Raw genomic sequence first — 18,036 nt, forward strand, 5'->3', positions numbered from 1 at the left:
GATCTGGAGCCCTTCGTTTCAATGGGTGTGCTGTACACTGCACTTTTCAGAGTTACCGATATGTAAAAATCTTGGGTGAAATCAGGACTCATAGCTGGCCATGCAACGAGAAGAATATACCTAATTTTTAGACAAATGAGTATGTATTTGGAATACTATGGAATTTGGTGGACCAAAGCACAACAAAAAGTAGCTCCTCAAACACTAGGCAGCATACAAACCTATATTTCACAGGGGGCAATGAGAACAACCCCCTACAACTGTACTAGAAACTCTGCTAAACCTATCTCCACTGGAAAAATTTATACAAGGAGAGGCTAGGAAAAGCTCATTTAGATTCCAAAACAATCAAATTGGACAGGAACTAAACAATTCGGGCACACAACCATTAATAAAATCAGATACCCATTCTTAGAAAAGGGGACTGACTATATGACCCTGGAAACATTCTTTACAACTTCCCATAAAGTCTCAACGGACTGTAAAGGAGAGGAAGATCTCAGATCATCAGATGCCATGACATGATATATAGATAGCACCAAAACAAACAAAGGAATCGGATCGGGTGTTTTTTTCCCTCCCCTACAAGCCAAAGATATGAGCAATCAAGCAAGGTCTTTCAAGCAGAAATACACGCCTTTAACACATGCCCTAGAAAATCTTAAAAGGAATTATACTGGCAAAAAAACCTTGTAAGATATGATAGTCAAGCAGCTGTGCAAGTCAAGCATTACAGTGTAAAAAATTGCATCAAAACTAGTCAGTGAATGCATCCAAAATCTGCAACACCTGGGTAAACACAACAACCTGATGATATCTTGGGTTCCAGGACATGAAGGAAGTTTGGTAATGAACAAGCAGACACATTGGCCAGAGGAAGATCTGCAATACCATACATAGGCCCCAAACCTATACTTGGGGTAACAAAAACAAATAATGACTCCTCCATCACAGAATGAATCTAAATAAAACAAAAGGAGAAGTGGATAAACTCTAGCAGTACTAGACACAGAAAAGTCATGTTAAAACATCCCTCACCAAGACTGTCAAACTCACTGCTGCAGTTGGTTTGGGCTAGACTTAGAGGAATGATAGGACTATTAACCTGTCACTGGTATCTGAGAAAACATCTACACAACGTGGGCATATATAATGATGAACTGGAGATTATCCAATGAGGAGGAGGAAACGTCACCCATAACTTCTTCAAAGCAATGGTTCAATGGAGATTTAACCTAGCATACAGAAAAAACCAAGGGAATGAAATTGTAGCAGCGACAGTCGACTGAATTTCTGAGAAGATGGATTAAGTCGATTATGCTGAACTATGGAACTAGGAAGGTACAATAAGCCAGAAGGCTGGTGCCTGGGGAGCACAAGCTTCCTACTATCCGTCTACTATACCATAACTCCATCCTAGAATGGGTCTACCAAAAAAAAAAAAAAAAAAAGTGGAAGAACTCCAGAAGTGCCAGGCCAACTAATCAAAAATGGCAAACTCAGCTATAGTTAGAGAGGGTAAAACACAGAATGAAAGACCTATCATCTGAGAAAACACCTACACAAAATGGACACATTCAACTATGACCCTATGTGGGTCAGTGGTGTGGTGAACCAAGACTTTTCAGACTAAGTCCTGGTTCACATGGAGGCGAACAGTGTAAGGTACAAAAATTATCCATGTGATTCTTCTGGCGAGCAGATTCAGCCGCCTACCCTTCATTTCTTCTTGATCCTCTCCCAAGTGTTTTAACAACCTACATGTTTCATTTGGTAATATTTTTATAATGGATGATTTAGAAGCATTTTTATAATGGAAGATTGTCATATTTAATTGACATTTAATTAAACAAAAACAAGTAAAAGTGGATTAATGTGGGTTCACCCACATTTCATAATGTATTTTTTTTTACTTTATCCGCACAATTGTGGTAACTGCTGTTGTAAAGCATGGGATGTTTGAATTAATGAAATTTGTTAGTCGTTACCAAAAATGTCACTTCTATCCATTTTTTAAAAGCTTCAAAGAAGGCGTATGAAGAGTTGGATTTACTCGATACTGTATGAACTGTGTGAATGAAACCATGCTGCGCAATGTCCCATCAGTCGCCTTCGTACAGAAAAAGGTCGTGACCGAACATCCTAAACAACTAAAAATTGGTATCTTATAGCAGTCTCTTTTCTCTCTATTCATATTCACTTTATCCATCTCTCTCTTACTCCATTACTCTCAATTGTTTTTCTCATTAAGTATCAATATCTCTCTTCACATTCACTTTATTCATAACCTTTTTTTTATGAGGGTGTTTTAACTATATATGGATATATGAACCCTCAGGTGTTGGTGTTTCTGAAAAAAAGCCCATTTGTTGTAAGTGGGAAACCTTATAGCGATGAGTGCCATGTCAATGCATAAACCATAGAGCCACCAATGCCCCCTTAACCCTTTCTTCACCTTTCACTTTAATAATATTATTTTTAAAGTATATATTACCTTTTTAATGTTCTAAAGACGACCGTTTTGAACCGAGCCATTATTCTTTAGGTTTGAACTATTGTTTGCGAGAGCAGGACCTTGTTTTTATTGCATTTATTCCTAGAAAGGTATTTCTCACTATTAAACAACTCTTTCTCTTTCAATTTATTTCTATCCATTTAATTCAATTAAGACAGAAGCAAATGGTGTTTCTTATTTACTGGATTTTTTTTTAAATAATTTTATTCACAACAAAATAATTTACAAACATTTTCATTGCTGACGGTGAAATCGTCCAAAGCATTCCGGGCAGAGGCCTGTTCTCTCCTTGCAGCCTCGGCAATAAAACACTGTGTACTTGCTGCAATGTCGGCAACTAAGCTGTTTCCTCCGAGTGCCATGGATCGACAACAATTCAGTCTTAACTGGGAAATGCCCTCCTTCCAAAAAACTCACATCGTGCACGTCCGAATTATTTATATGCAAAGGGTCAACCTTCTCAGTATTGGTGGTACCTGAAAAAAATATTATCAGTGATCTATTCCTACCCAGGTATAGTCTATGTGTGCAAGGAGAGAAGAAGAAGAAGAAGAAAAAAAAAACGTTAATACACAATAAACATTTATTTAAAAACAAAACATATTTGTTATCCTAAGCTAGAAAGTAAATGATTTTTCTTTCTTTCTTTTTTTTTTTTTTTTTTTTTTGGTGGATAACAAAGTAAAACTAGGTTTATTATTATAAATGATACAAAAAAATGTACATCGGTGCCTGTTAGAATTCCACCTAACAGCGAGACAATTTTGTTTTTGAATTGTAAAAACGTCAAGTTTCATCACTACAGTGGTACAACATCATCTGAGTCAGATTCAGGGGAATCTTCCGTTTTCCGCTTTTTAGCCGGAACGGAGATCGTTTCCGATTTCCTCTTGCTCCTCGATTCTTTGTCGTCTACGATCTCCATGTCCTCGTCTTTCCCATTTGTCACCTTCTTGTATTCTTGAGACGCTTTCTCGATCTCTTTTTTTAACTCAGACATATCGCCGACTATGAAGAAGTCCGGCTCGCCGGGTTTCATTTCTCTGTAAAAAGAAAAATGATTTCAAATTTGGTTCAGATTGATACAAACATTAAACAAAATTAATTTTTATTGCAGAATTGTTTTATAAAAAGGCCATTACCTGTGGGTTAAAATTAATTTTAGGGAATATGTTTGCAAGAAGTCATCAACATCTAAAATTGCACCATCTGCCACTCCCATTTCCTGGAAGAAAAATAAAACAAATTAAAATAAAGCAACAATAATCAAATAAGTGAACAGTATAAATTCCTTCTTTATTATATTTAATTATAATAAAATTTATACACTATATAATATTTCATGGATTTAAAGTAAAGTGAAGCAATTCCTGTCATAGAGAAGTGTTTAACGTCTAACATGTTGTAGATGAGGGAGTCAAATAATTTTTCATACTATTATCAAAAAAGTCATGGGTTATGCCAGGTTTTGATCTCAGAACTGTTAGTATGATGGCTACCATGGTCCTCACTCCTAATATAAGGATTTATATACATAGTCTGAGACAGATATATATTTATATACATAGAGAAATATCATTAAATTGAAATTAAATAACTTGATAGACAAATGTGACATAATGCTTATACATACATATATGCATATAATTGTGAATAAATGTATGTACAAATGCACATGTAAATGAATGACTATACATATAAGCATGTATTTGTGAATAAATGTAAAGACAACTGCACATTTGAATAAATGACTATACATATAATTGTGAATAAATATATGGAGAAATGCATATGTAAATGAATGACTATACATGTAAGCATATATTTGTGAATAAATATATGGAAACTGCATATGTAAATGATTGATTTACATATAAAAATGTAATTGTGAATAAATGTATGTACAAATGCACATATAAATGAATGACTTACATATAAACATGTATTTGTGAATAAATATATAGATGACTGCACATCTGAATGAATGACTACACATACAATTGTGAATAAATATATGGAAACTGCATATGTAAATGAATGATTATACATGTAAGCATATATTTGTTAATAAATATATGGAACTGCATATGTAAATGAATGATTTACATATAAAAAAGTAATTGTGAATAAATGTATGTAAAAATGCACATATAAATGAATGACTTACATAAAGCATGTATTTGTGAATAAATATATGGAGAAATGCATATGTAAATGAATGACTATACATGTAAGCATATATTTGTGAATAAATGTATGTACAAATGCACATGTAAATGAATGACTTACATATAAGCATATAATTGTGAATGACCCTATAGCTGAATAAATAATGTCCATTTGTGTAAATGTATGTTTGTGAGCGTTAGTGTGCTTAGTAATATAATATTCTTGTTTTATAAGCCCTCACCTTAAGGGTTTTTTCATTGTTCTGCTCCGTCTCTTCAGGATCGCTTGAGATTATGACCTTATTGTAAAGGCAGACGTCTGGGGCAGGCATGTTAAGCTTGCGTTTAAGGACGGATGACTCAAACTCTTTGCATGTCATCTTTGCCAAGTTTGTGACAAGCGTGAGCTGAGGTGTATCACCGCACACCCGGCACTTTGGGTTTGGCGGCTGGAGGCCCTTTTCAGGCACTATCTGCATGCCCCTTGCAGTCACACCCTGCCTTAGGTAGACACTCGGACAATCCTGAAACCTGAAGGCAAACAAATTTAAATAAAACCAATCAAAAATATAAAATTAATTATTTACTATATTTACATTACCTTCCTTCAAGGATTTTTAATGCGTAGTGAGTAACCATGCCAGCAATCACAGCGTTGCTTGTAGCTATTGCTGGAATAATATTTCCCGCCATGGCTATAAAAAATAAATAAAATTGTTATTTTATTATTATTATTTTGGGGTTTTGAAATGGTTTAATAATTTATATTACACTTGATGTCAAATTTGGTCTTCATTGGGATGTGAAATACGTGCGCTCTTAGGTTGGCGCAAGATGCCACAAAGTTCATATGTACTTCCTCATCTTTGTCCCAAATAAGATAACTTCCCGGATCTAATTTCTATTAGGCCAAAAATAAATAATGTTAAAATGTTTATTTATTTATTTTTAGTAATAAACTCTTTGAAATACCTCTGAGATTTCTTTGAGCTTCAGTAGGTTGTCTGAGAACACCTCGACGCACTCTTTTAGAGACCATTGCCTCTGGTCTTTGATTACGGACGTCGACGAAGGTGAGGAGCTCGACGTCTCTGGTATGTTGCCCCACTCGAGTGGCTCCGGCTTGCGCCGTTTCTCCCAGAGCTTGTCCATCGTGAGCAGGTATTTTATATCCTCAGTGAACAGTTTTGAAAAGATCTTTTCCGGCTCATAGCCGTTCTGTTTTGCCCAGTTTCTTGTGGACGTTGTGGGCTTTTTAATTGCAGCGTTCGGATCCCCGGAGATTTCCGGGTCAGTTACTGTATCGGGTGAGACATCCACGTCGGCATCCTCTTCTCCGAATAATTGACTGAAAATTTATGGCATCTTAAAATGATAAAATTAACTCATACCACCTGTACCAAGGCTTATAAAATGGACTTAACAGGTCTTTCAGACCTTTCAAATTAGGGGAGTTAAGAACCCTCTATATTTTAAAAAACAGACAAAAAGTAATTACTTAAATAAATATTTTGCCCAAATGGTGCAGTGGATGTGCTCCGATGGTGTGTTTCTTATAGTGCAACTCGCATAAACCTTAGGCTGCGGCTTGGGTTCGCATTCATAGCATTTTGTAAGCCCTTTAATGATGATTTCCACTTGTCCTGAGTATCCTGCTGTCCCTGATTCAACAAGCGGTACTCCCGCTGCCAAGCACATTCTGTTCACATGCCCCCTAGCGGCTAGGTTGTCAAGGGCATTGAGCACAAGCTTGAACCTCTTGAAATAATTGACATTGTATTCCGGGCTGTAATAAAAAAAAAAAAAATTAGATGATACAACTAAACATGGCATAAAAAAAACTCATACCCAATAACACTCGCATGGTGTGCGACAATTTTAGACGCTGGGTTAAACCTCAGTACGCTTTCTTTTGCTACTTTGGCCTTGGACTGGCCAACATGCTGCTTTTGGAACAGAAATTGCCTGTTCAAATTGCTGACTTCAATCGTATCCAAATCAATCTGCAAAACAGAAAATAAAATGTCAAACCTTTGAAGTCATGCACATGAAGCAATATTTAAGTTATAACACAGTACCAAACGATCACACAGATTACAGTATACCTTTTAAGAAGCTTACTACTATTTCTATAACGAATATCGATAAGCCAACTCATGAGAGAACCTTGGCTATCTTCAGCTATTGCGCTGATTCTTCATATTTTATTTAATAAATTGGCAAATTTTGGGCTGTGAACTTGCTTGTTGGCTGTTTACTATTGACTATTTTTCTGTTGTTCGTTTTTCAGTTTTACTTTTATTTATTGTTTTTATTGTCGACTCAATGAAACTTGAGTTGTCTTCACCTATAGAAGCTGACCCTTCAACATTGATAAACTATGGAGGGAGATCAGAGGTAGGTAGATAGATAAGAAGTTGCTATTTACACGGATCCAGATGACAAAAATGTGAATATTTTGTTAGGTTCACAGTTCAATGCACGCATTCTGGCCTGTATACTGTTGCTATATCATTTCAAGAGTGTGTGAGTGTGTCCTATCTGAGGTATTGAGTCTTAACCATAACTCGCCAAGAGATGTTGCACAATTTTTTGAAGGTTTAGACATGAGAAATGGCTATTTATTCTTAGCTTTATTTATTTATTTTTTATTTTTAAGAATACTCACAAAAGCAGAGGTCAGTCATATCCACATAACCACCGTCAGCGTGCCGGTGTTTTTTTTTTTTTTTGTTGGTGTGAGGGGAAGCCAAATTGTAAGTATGTTGGGCCTTTACCTTACAATGATGAGTGCCATGCCAACACCTTAGCTGTTGTGGCAACCAACGCCCCTTCTTAACTTCTTTTATATACAAAAAACCACCAAGATGACACACAGAAACTTCTAGTCTGTTTTTATTTCTAGTAGGTGAATCTTTAAATTTTATTAAATGTGGGGGGGTTACATTTCTTTGTCTGAATCAACTCATCAAGCGACGTTGCATAATTTTTTAAAGGTTTAGACATGAGAAATGACTATTTGTTTTAACCCTTATTTTTTTTAGAGCATCCACAACAGAAGAGGCAGTCATATGAACCCTCAGAGTGCCAGTGTTTTGGGGGGGGAAACTAATTTGTAAGTATGTTGGTTCAAATTCAAGGCTGCTGGATTCGAACTTTTACCTTACAATGATGAGTGCCGTGTCAACACCGTAGCTGTTGTGGCAACCGATGCCCCTTCTTAGCTTCTTTACATACAGAAAACCACCAAGATGACACACGGAAATTTCTAGGCTGTTTTAATTTCTAGTTGTTGAACCTTCAAATTTGATTAAAAGTGGGGGGTAAGTTTATTAACTGGTCAATTTCTTTCAATGAATCCACTCGTCAACAGATTTTGCATATATATTTTTTTTAATGGCTTAGCAACGAGAAAAGCCTATTTATTCTTAGCTTCTTTACAAACAAATTACCACCAACTTGACATCCAGCAATTTCTAGGCTATCTTTATTTTTAGCGTGTGGTGTTTAGTGACCGTTAGTTAATGATTATTTGGAGACCGTGAGATGCGATCTGATGAGGCATAGGTTTTAGAAAAAGATTTTCTTTATCGTGCCAACGTTTCGATCTTTATTGAGATCATCTTTGGGGCCTGGGATTTATAATCATTGTTTAAATTGATCCTATTACATTAGGATGTGAAAAAGTTTATTTATACAATGCTTGAAATTTTAGACTCAATAAAGTGAGTACAAATACTTTGATTGACTCTAAAATTTCAAGTATTGTATAAATTCACTTTCTTCACATCCTACATATATGTATTTGTATAATTTAAACAATGTTTATAAATTCCAGGCCCTGAAGATGATCTCAATAAAGGTCAAAACGTTGGCACGATAAAGAAAATGTTTTTATAAAAACCTACGTCTCACCAGACCACATCTTATGATCTCCAAATAATAATTTATTTTTAGTAGTTGAACCTTCAAATTTGATTAAATATGGAGGGGGTAAGTTTATTACAAGGTTAATTTCTTTTAATGAATCGACTCTTCAACAGATTTTGCATAATTGTTCAATGTTTTAGTAACAATAAATGCCTATTTATTCCTAGCTTTATACACAAATGCTACCAAGTTGATACACAGAAGCTTATAGGCTCATGTCGAATCGGTCACTTATTGGATCTGTCCTTTCCACTTTGTAGAGACAGGCGCTGTAAGTGACCCTGCAATTCAACATAAGTTTACAGACTTGCAATCATCATCAATTCTAACTTCTAGGCTGTCTTTATTTCTGGTAGTTGAACCTTAAGATTCGATTAACTCCGCCAAGTTTATGTTTATTGTAAGTTTCATTATTTACAGCCAACTAGACAGATTTTTTTTTTTTAGATTAGTCGAGTATCTTTATAAACAGAGAATCACCAAGTTGTCATTAACTTCTAAGTATTTTTTGCTTTCAAAAGATAGACTTTTCAAATGGACTACTCAGCGTACCCACGTTTTACTAAACATACACGATCAAGAGAGCAATCTGTTAACCCTTGAGAATAAAACAAGGTAACCCTTTTTGTCTCAAAATTCAAATAACCGACGGATTTTCCGAGTTAAAATAGAAAAAAAACTGTAAAAAAATTAATATTTGGACTCACGATTTCGATGTTCTCGAAGCCGGTCATGACTAGGTTTTTGAGCAGCTCGCAGCCGATCCCTCCAGCGCCAACGACCAAGACTGGAGATTCTTTCAACTTGGTGCGCGTCTCCTCGTTGAGGCATGTCAAAGCCATTGCAAATTATGCTCTTTTTATGATTTTTTAAATAAATATTTTCACTTAACTTCGAACCGATCCAACTGAAAACCGGCTTAGCGAAAGAGAGTACACAACCCTCTGTCTAACCTACCAGAAGCGTCTCGAGCTACACAATTTTGAGTTTATGTAAGCCAGGTTGGCCAACTTGTCACTAACATATAATTCCCTAATCGATAAAAAAGGGAAAAACACAACGGAATATGTTAATTAAGAACAAATATACGTAAAAATCTATGAAAAACAGTTCAAACTTACAAAGTTTTGAAACTAAGCATGGCAAATTTACGTTTCTTAAATATCCTGTATTGATCACGTCAGTCTATGTGGCCAACAACCTTATTTTAACACAATCAATTAAGGTTTTTAGTTGAGATAAAAAATTCAATGGCACGAGCGGGATACGAACCCACGATATTCGGCCGCTGCTTTACCACTTGAGCTATCGTGACTTCGATCCACTCGGAGACTCGGACACTAACTTCCCATCTCAACCCCACCTTTTGAATTTTCCCTCCTTTTTGCCATTTTTCATCATTTTTTCATCCCGCTCGTGCCATTGACTTTTTATCTCAACTAAAAACCTTAATTAATTGTAATATATTAATTGATCAAGCGGACCACGGAATTAGTGAACTTATTTTAACAATTGTAATCCTAAGAATGCAAAAAAATACTAAACAATTGTGTTTTTTATGGTATAAACAATTAAATATAACTTTTTAATAACAATTTTGATCAATTTGATCTAATGATTTTCCTAAGTGAATAGGAGACCGACTTCCTGTCTGATAAGTGCTGCCAACTTAACAACATTTCGTGCTTCGGACATAGAACAACATAGAATTTCGGTTTATAATGAAAAATTATGTTTTAAAGCTAAGATTATAGTCGAAAAATATTTAAATATGAGATAAAAAAAAAGGTTAAACAGGACTGTTTTATCAATGCCGGTGATGTATGGCATGTTTGACTATGGAAGTAAAAAGAGAGCAGGAATACTGGATCACATCATCATCATCACACAGAAAGCGCTGGATCAAGGTATGGTCTTTAAGAAGGATGCAAATTCAGTTGTTTTTGCAAAGGTTTCGACCTAATTTGAGGTCATCATCAGAGCAAAACAATCTTAAATATTTAGACAAATTTAAGATTGATTTTCCCTGATGATCCAGAGTGTACGTAAAAGAAAAAGTGGTCGATATTTCCAGAATCGAATCATGGAATGTGAGGGGTTTGAGGTAAATTGATGGTTTCAATTTTGGTAAATGAAAATTAAATGTTCATAGAGGTGTGTATGTTTTTTCATTGTGAACCATCCTTGGTATCTCGATGGACAAGTTGGTTATAGCTTTTTACAATTATCGGGCTTTTTAAAATAAATTAAACGGCCCTTTTATATGCTTTACCATAGTCTTTTGCCATTGTTACACAGGTTTTTTTCTCGCCTTCACGGGGTGTACAATATGAGATGACATGGCTGGACGCTGTTTTTGATGAGAGTAAGGAATGGGCTGGTGTTCTTGTTGAAAAAATGGTGAACAAAACCTTTTTGATTAAGATTTTAAGGATTCCCTTTTTACATTTTGTCCTATGCTTTAAATTTCATTGAATTTCGATCCACGAGGCATGTTCTTCCTCTCTAGTATCTCATCGTTTTAAAAATACTATTTGATGGCCTGTAGTACAAAATAGGACAAATTGGAGGGAGAAAAAGAGAAAAGTTAGTCAATAGACTTTCCTATCTGACATATGGTTAGGGATGGTTATGAAACTGGAGTAGGAGCAGCATATACCATATAAATTATAAATACCACGCCCAATTGCAACTTTCTAAAAAAGCCTCGGTTTTCACGGCAGAGCTTGTTGCAGTAAAGTTGCTACATGCCACATTTCTACGAAGAACCGAGTCGTTATTTCAGATTCCCAAAGTGCAATGTTAAGCATTAAATCACCTACTGCCAAAAGCCCGAAAATAGTATACACAATACGATCCCTTATGGCATAAATATAAAAGAGATAAATGCTGATCTGCCGCGATCATATAGACAAATGGAGACTAATGGACATGCCGGGGTTCAGGGGAACGAAAAGGTGACTACCTAGCAAAAGAAGCGACGACAGGGAAAAATACGGAAAAAGGAAAATTCTATGGAAGCATATATTCACATAATCGCGTGGTATAATTCTTATAAAGAAAAAAGACAATTCTTCACGACCATGTTCCTCCTAAGGTGTATCTATCTAAGGGTCTCAACTAAGCAGTCTTAGGATCAAGTACTCAGCCATTTGCCATGTGGAACATAGAGGACTCTAATCACGTCTTTTTGGAATTCCTCTAACTGATAAACGTCGTCAGGACATTTGGAAAGCTGCGGAGGTTGACAACGTGGAACTACCTGCCAACATTCAGGGTATACATCAACACCCGTCACCATATGGACATATATATAAACTGCAATAAATGCCTTATACATATAAAGTAACTGTAATCCTGTAACTGGCTATTTTTTAAAATAAAAAGTAAAAAAAAATCTGACATTACTTTCTAACTGCCTTTCTAATAAATCAGAGGATCAAGCGGAGAGGTCACTTACCAACAGTTGGACCAAAAGTTTCTATCAGATTAACAAAGAAATGTTCTCATTTTGTATGCTTCCTGTCTAATTAGACGTTATGTTATTATAATGAAAATTATCGTGGAAACTAAACAGTTCTGATATAAATAGCACAAGGGATGGATTGAGACATAGGCACTGATGGTATGTGGAGTTAAATATGCATTTAATTTTTTTTTTTTTTTTTTTGGTTTTGAAGTAAGGGTGGGTGAGAGTGAATTCTGGTCCGGGGGATGTGCGGGCGGCTGCGCGAATAGCCACCCCGGGTGATCGAAAGGCCGCACCCCCAGTTCGGGCCCCGTCATCCACCGGCATGTTCTGGATCCTCAAGAAATCCCGGCTCACCTCGACTGCGGTGTCATTCTTCAATTCGATCAATAACAACGTCGTCCAGTCGGCCAACACGGGTAAATTGACCAAAATTGACCCGATGACCCATGGGCAAAAGCAATGGACGGTGGGTCGCGCTACGCCCACCCTTCACCCCTGCACCACGCCGTGGGGAGTGGCGGCTACGCGTTTCCCCTTGGAAACGGCTATTTTAAATCGGCCCTAATGTACTAAAACTCCAATGGAAAACTTTTCCCACCCTCTCATTACGTTTCTTCGATATTGATTAAACCAAATCCGACCCTAATTCCAATTTTGATGGGTGACAGCACAGAGGCCATTGACAATATGCATACGATGGGTGAAATTTACATATAAATTAGACGAGACAACACATGCAGGACTTTATCAACTATCTGCCTTAGAATGCTCAGATCAAAATCCTATCCTACTTGAGTGTCATTCTTTTAAGTTAAATTTACATTTATATTAGATACAGGTCTTTACCTTCAACAATAACAAAATTCATATTCAATGTTTTTTTCTCTATTGCAAATATTCATAAAAATACGACCAATCACATATAAATCAATATGCTGACATGGTGCCATATTCAATTTGCTTCATTTTCTTAAACTCTGTCTTCAACTTTCACCGAAATATCTGCTGTCTAGTTTTATGATTTTTATTGTAGTATTTTAAAAAAGTCTCTCTCTCTCTCTCTCTCTCTCTCCTTTCTTTATTCTTTCTTTCTCATTCCCTCTCACTCTCTCTCTCTTCCTTGTTCACTCCTCTCTTTTTCCATCTCTTTCTTCTTCTCCTCTCCTCTCTTTTTACATATCTCTCTCTCTTCTTCTTCTTCTCTTTCCCTCCTCCATTCTTCTCTTTTTCTATCACCCCGCCCCTCTCTCTCTCTTTCACAAAATAATATCTGAAATTTTAAAATTTAACTTTAATAAACCTAGACAGTAATCATAAAATAATAATGAATAACATTCAAATTTACTGCAAATTTGCATAATACAAGAAAAAGTATGATTTCTCTTGCACAAATTTACACGGAATAATTTGTTTGCTTATATTAAGTTATCGGCTTTTTAGTTACAGGCTTTTTAAATGTAATGAAATAAAATTTAAATATTAATGCATTCCAGTCTGGATTCTCCCTGGTTTATTTATTAATTTTTTTTTGACCTTTAACAAAATTCGCCGAGGAAGAGCAAGGGACTGAAACATTAATATTTAACTTCATTAAATCTCGTCAGTAATTATCATATTATAATAAAATATAAATTCACACATATTTTTTCATAATGTGAGAGGAAGTATGATTTCTCTTGCAAAGTTTACACGGAATAGAATGTTTAGATAAAGTTGTCATTGTTTTATTTACAGGTTTTTCTTTCTTTCTTTCTTTCTTTTTTTTTTTTTTTTTTTTTTTTTCAGGTTTTTTTTTTTTTTTTTTTTTTTTTTTTTTTTTTTTTTTTTTTAGTGCATTTCAGTCTGGATCCAGTTTATTTATTTATTTTTTAACCTTAAATTAAATACACCGAGGACGAGCCAGTGGAATGAAATGTTCAAATTTAACTTCATTGAATCTAGACAGTAATTATGAAAATAAAAAAGTTCAAATAAAACATTTGAAAGGTTTTGGAGGATTAGAAAAGAATGAGATAATACTCACCAGGCTAAGAATAGGTCATGCGAGGTTGACTCATGGACACTTACTTTTGAGCCAAAGCAAGCTTGTGTGTCCAGCATGTAGAGAAAGGTTGCTTGATGTGCCGATGGTGACATCCCTTGGCTCCATATAAAGAGAAAATAGGAATGTCAATCGATTCGTTTTTTTTTTTTTTTTTTTTTTTTTTTTTTTTTTTTTTTTTTTTTGTTTTGTTAGGAAACGACTGTTTTATTGTATATAGTACTTGGTAAATATTTTGTTTTGTATATATTAGAGTGAATGTACAGAGTGAGATGGCGGGACTGATGCCAAACACAAAAATGGCTGATTTTTTTTTCAATTAATAGTTTAAAAGTTTCAAGAACCTATTTATCACAAACAGCAGTTTATATTGGATAAATTCTCAGCATTATCGGATAATAAAACTTGTTAATTAATAATTTGAAAGTTTTATTTGAGGTTAAATTAAAATGTTAAAGAACAGAAGAAAAATTGTATTTATTTTCCTTATCAATTCAGGTTTTATAATTGTATAAGAATAATCTTTGTAATTTTGATTTTATTTATAATTAACATGACCTCAGGAGGCTACAACAAGCTCTGTGGTACTGAGGAAACAGAAACGATTTGTAACAACTATGAAAAGAAGGTCGAGAATGTCTGGAATATGGCCGAGGTGGAGTCCGACTCCGGTGGGAGCAGATCAGAGATCGAGTTTGAAGAGGAACTGTCACAAGATTCGGATTACGGTTTGTAACAAGTTCAAGTCAAAACTTAGATGCTAAGTTAAACTGTTTTATTTTCCAGAGGAGAATTTGACGTGCAACGTCTGCGATAGGTTTTTCTGTTCGCAGAGCCAGCTTTCTCGACATCAAAAGAAAAAGCGACACTTTGGGTATGTTCGATTTGCATATCAGTCATGCCCTTTGTTTGATGTTCTGTTTCAAATTAACAAAGTTTCGAGGTTAATTCAACCCACCCCTTGAGGCACGGAAGAGTTAACGAGTTTTGAAACTTTGTGTCGATTTTATGTTTGAACAGTTGTTCGTCCTGTGACAGCCTTTTCTCATCGCTCATGGCTTTGGAACACCATAAGGAAGAATTCGAGCACTGGTCCGGATCGGACGTCGGGCCCATGTCGGATGAGAGCGACCAGGAGCCGTCGAGCCATGAAATGGAACGGCTGCTCTAGTCATCGATTTAGATTTTAAAAACGCGAGCTTCAGTGAGAACGCCGACAGCGTCGACTGGCCGGCTAAAATCTACTGTTATTTCGAGTAATTTTACAACCCTTTTGAACCGAATTGAGAGATCAATCTGATTTAAAAAGAAAAATCTGCCCTGGGATCCGCTCTCTCTTTATTTTTCCTTCAAGTAAAAGCCAAAGAGTAAGAGCAAATTTGGGAAATACCACTGGCTATTTGCCGCTGTCGAAGCGTTTCGACACATTTAATATAACAAATTATCTTTTTATATTAATTATTATAGTACCATTTTTTTCTTGAAATCCCGTGCCTTCCCTACACAAATCTTTGATTAATTAATCGAATTAAAATAAATAATAATATTCCAACTTGGATAAACCTGGTGTCTAATATCTCAAGAATTTGAATTTACCGTTAAAACCCAAAAATGTAAACCTCTCCTCCCCTTATCAAAGCAGCAATTTTCTATTTTCAAAAAAGTCAAAACTAGTCTGTAAGGTAAAGTAGAAAGAATGACAACCCAAAAATCGGTGGCACAATTTTAAATATAGACGTATTAAATGTCAAAATTAGGCAATAAGAAGCACCAATGCCAAATTTAATAAATAAATAAATGTATAAAAAAAGGCCTATCTTACCCCCCTCCCCAAAAAAAAATAAAAAAATAAAAATAAAATAAATAAATATACATATATATATAAATCTGTATTGCTTATTATTAAAAATATAAACCATCAAAATCCCATTAGAGAAATATTGTGATATAATGTTTATTTCCAAAAGATTTTCGAGTATTACACAATGCTGTGCAAATGGCCAAATTAGTTTGTAAAATTTTTATTTTAGTGTTTCTTTTTTTTTTTAATAATAATAATAAATGTAAAAGAGCATAATAAAAAATGTCCATTAATAGCAATATGAAGAAATTGAAGTGTAAGCCATATCATAACAATATCATTTGTGACCAATGTACCTACTTAATGATAATAAATATATTTTCATCCCAGTCTTTCTTTTTTTTGCATAATGCCATACTCCGAACTCAGAATGTTAAAAAAAAAAAAAAAATGATAATATCAAGACCACAGGAGGAAATCAAAATTTAAACAGGGATTTTAGTTTCTCAAGAATTCACTAGTTTTCGAGGTCCAATTAATATCTTTCAATTAATTAAGGTTTTTAATTGAGATAAAAAAAGTCAGTGTCACGAGCGGGATTCGAACCGACGACTTTCGGCTAGATACGCCACTACTCTACCACTTCAGCTATCGTGACTTTGATCTACTCAGACACTAACTTCCTTTGAAAAATGGCAAAAAGGAGGTAAAATTCAAAAGATGGGAAGTTTCCGAGTGGATCAAAGTCACTATAGCTCAAGTGGTAGAGCAGCGGCGTATTTAGCCGAAGGTCGTGGGTTCAAATCCCGCTTGTGACACTGACTTTTATCTCAACTAAAAACCTTAATTAATTTCTCAAGAATGTTCAACACACAATTTACATGTGATTACATATTCATAAAGAAATACACGCCCATTGGATAATGTGTAAGGTTAAAAGTATGCGGCTTGTTTACGACTTTACCGCGACCAATATTTTTCTCCATTACATTCTTCAACTCTTAGCCTCTTTTACCAGATCCCAAAACTTAACGGCCTTCCTTCAAGCCTCTCAGGAGAAGGAAAATTTTTTTTATCATGTTGAGATGAAAAAGTTAGTGTCACGAGTGGGATTGGAACCCACGACGGCTTGAGCTATCATGACTTTGAATCCCATTCGTAACACTAGCTTTTCCATATCGACCAAGACTAGATAAAAAGTATAATTAATTAATTAATTTTTAAATTTCTGGTCCCAGCAGTGTTATTTATGGCCACCCTAGGTGGGTATAAAATACTTGGGGTATCAATATAAAATCGTATCCAACATGAGAAATCCTTTATTCTTCTGTATAATCATGGTAAAAATAAATATACAAATAAACCGTTGTACAATTTTTAAGCCAAAATAACGATGGATGGGGATAGTTTTGGGGGTCAAGGCAGGGAGGGAAAAAATAAAGACCCCTCTTTCAAAAGGTCTCTGGCTTAATATTTTTCTAAGTACAGACACACATATTCTAAACATTTGCCTCTATTTTTATTTTCAAATAATTTAAATTTAAATTCCACTCAGATATTCTTCAATTGACAATATAATGATGTATATTTAAATTTTTTCCTTTTAACTTTAATGATACAAGATAATAATATATTTTTTGTTTATATTTATTTTAAATATATTTTTCCTTATTTTTTAAATTAATTTTCTGATTTAATTAGGCTCGATATATATACAGTTCTAAGTTATGAATTTCAAATATGAACACACAGATACTAAAAACTAAACTTTTATCCTTTTTTGAGCACAATTTACTCTTTTTCTTTCTTTTCTTTTTTTTTGCCTGAATCCTTTTTTAGCGTTATATATTTAAAATGTCAAAAGTTACAAAAACAAAAGATTCATAAGTGAAAAATGTAAAAAAAAAAGTATTTTTCATTATATATACTTTTCTTCTTCAAAATGCATTTTTTGTTTTGTTTACACATACATTATATATTACAAATTTTTTTTTTAAATCTGTGTACCTCCTACTTTTTTAAAAATTCTTCTTGTGAATAATAAACATCAAAATACCAAATAAAAATATATAAGTCGATAAATAAATATTTCAAGGTATATAAAGTAAT

At 34.6% G+C, this 18,036-nt stretch overlaps 2 protein-coding genes across 2 annotated transcripts; one reads left to right on the forward strand and one right to left on the reverse strand.

Annotated features, from left to right (window-relative positions):
• Nucleotides 1-3,300: 3,300 nt before the first annotated feature.
• On the reverse strand, nucleotides 3,301-9,602 carry LOC106666041 (SUMO-activating enzyme subunit 2). The gene is made up of 9 exons (XM_014392916.2): nucleotides 9,321-9,602; nucleotides 6,532-6,686; nucleotides 6,182-6,469; nucleotides 5,656-6,031; nucleotides 5,455-5,584; nucleotides 5,285-5,378; nucleotides 4,926-5,214; nucleotides 3,658-3,740; nucleotides 3,301-3,558 (listed from the first exon to the last, which is right to left on the reverse strand). Exons 1-9 carry the CDS (start codon nucleotides 9,453-9,455, stop codon nucleotides 3,315-3,317), a joined length of 1,794 nt encoding a protein of 597 aa, XP_014248402.1. The 5' UTR covers nucleotides 9,456-9,602; the 3' UTR covers nucleotides 3,301-3,314.
• A 2,739-nt stretch (nucleotides 9,603-12,341) lies between these two features.
• LOC106665902 lies at nucleotides 12,342-16,316 on the forward strand. The gene is made up of 4 exons (XM_014392707.2): nucleotides 12,342-12,501; nucleotides 14,690-14,854; nucleotides 14,913-15,000; nucleotides 15,147-16,316. The coding sequence occupies exons 1-4, from the start codon at nucleotides 12,408-12,410 to the stop codon at nucleotides 15,295-15,297; spliced, it is 498 nt and encodes a 165-aa protein (XP_014248193.1). The 5' UTR covers nucleotides 12,342-12,407; the 3' UTR covers nucleotides 15,298-16,316.
• The last annotated feature ends 1,720 nt before the right edge of the window (nucleotides 16,317-18,036 follow it).

The sequence above is a fragment of the Cimex lectularius genome, unplaced genomic scaffold, assembly GCF_000648675.2.
Source record: "Cimex lectularius strain Harlan isolate CLEC.00 unplaced genomic scaffold, Clec_2.1 scaffold338, whole genome shotgun sequence".
In the NCBI taxonomy this organism is placed as follows: Eukaryota; Metazoa; Arthropoda; class Insecta; order Hemiptera; family Cimicidae; genus Cimex; species Cimex lectularius.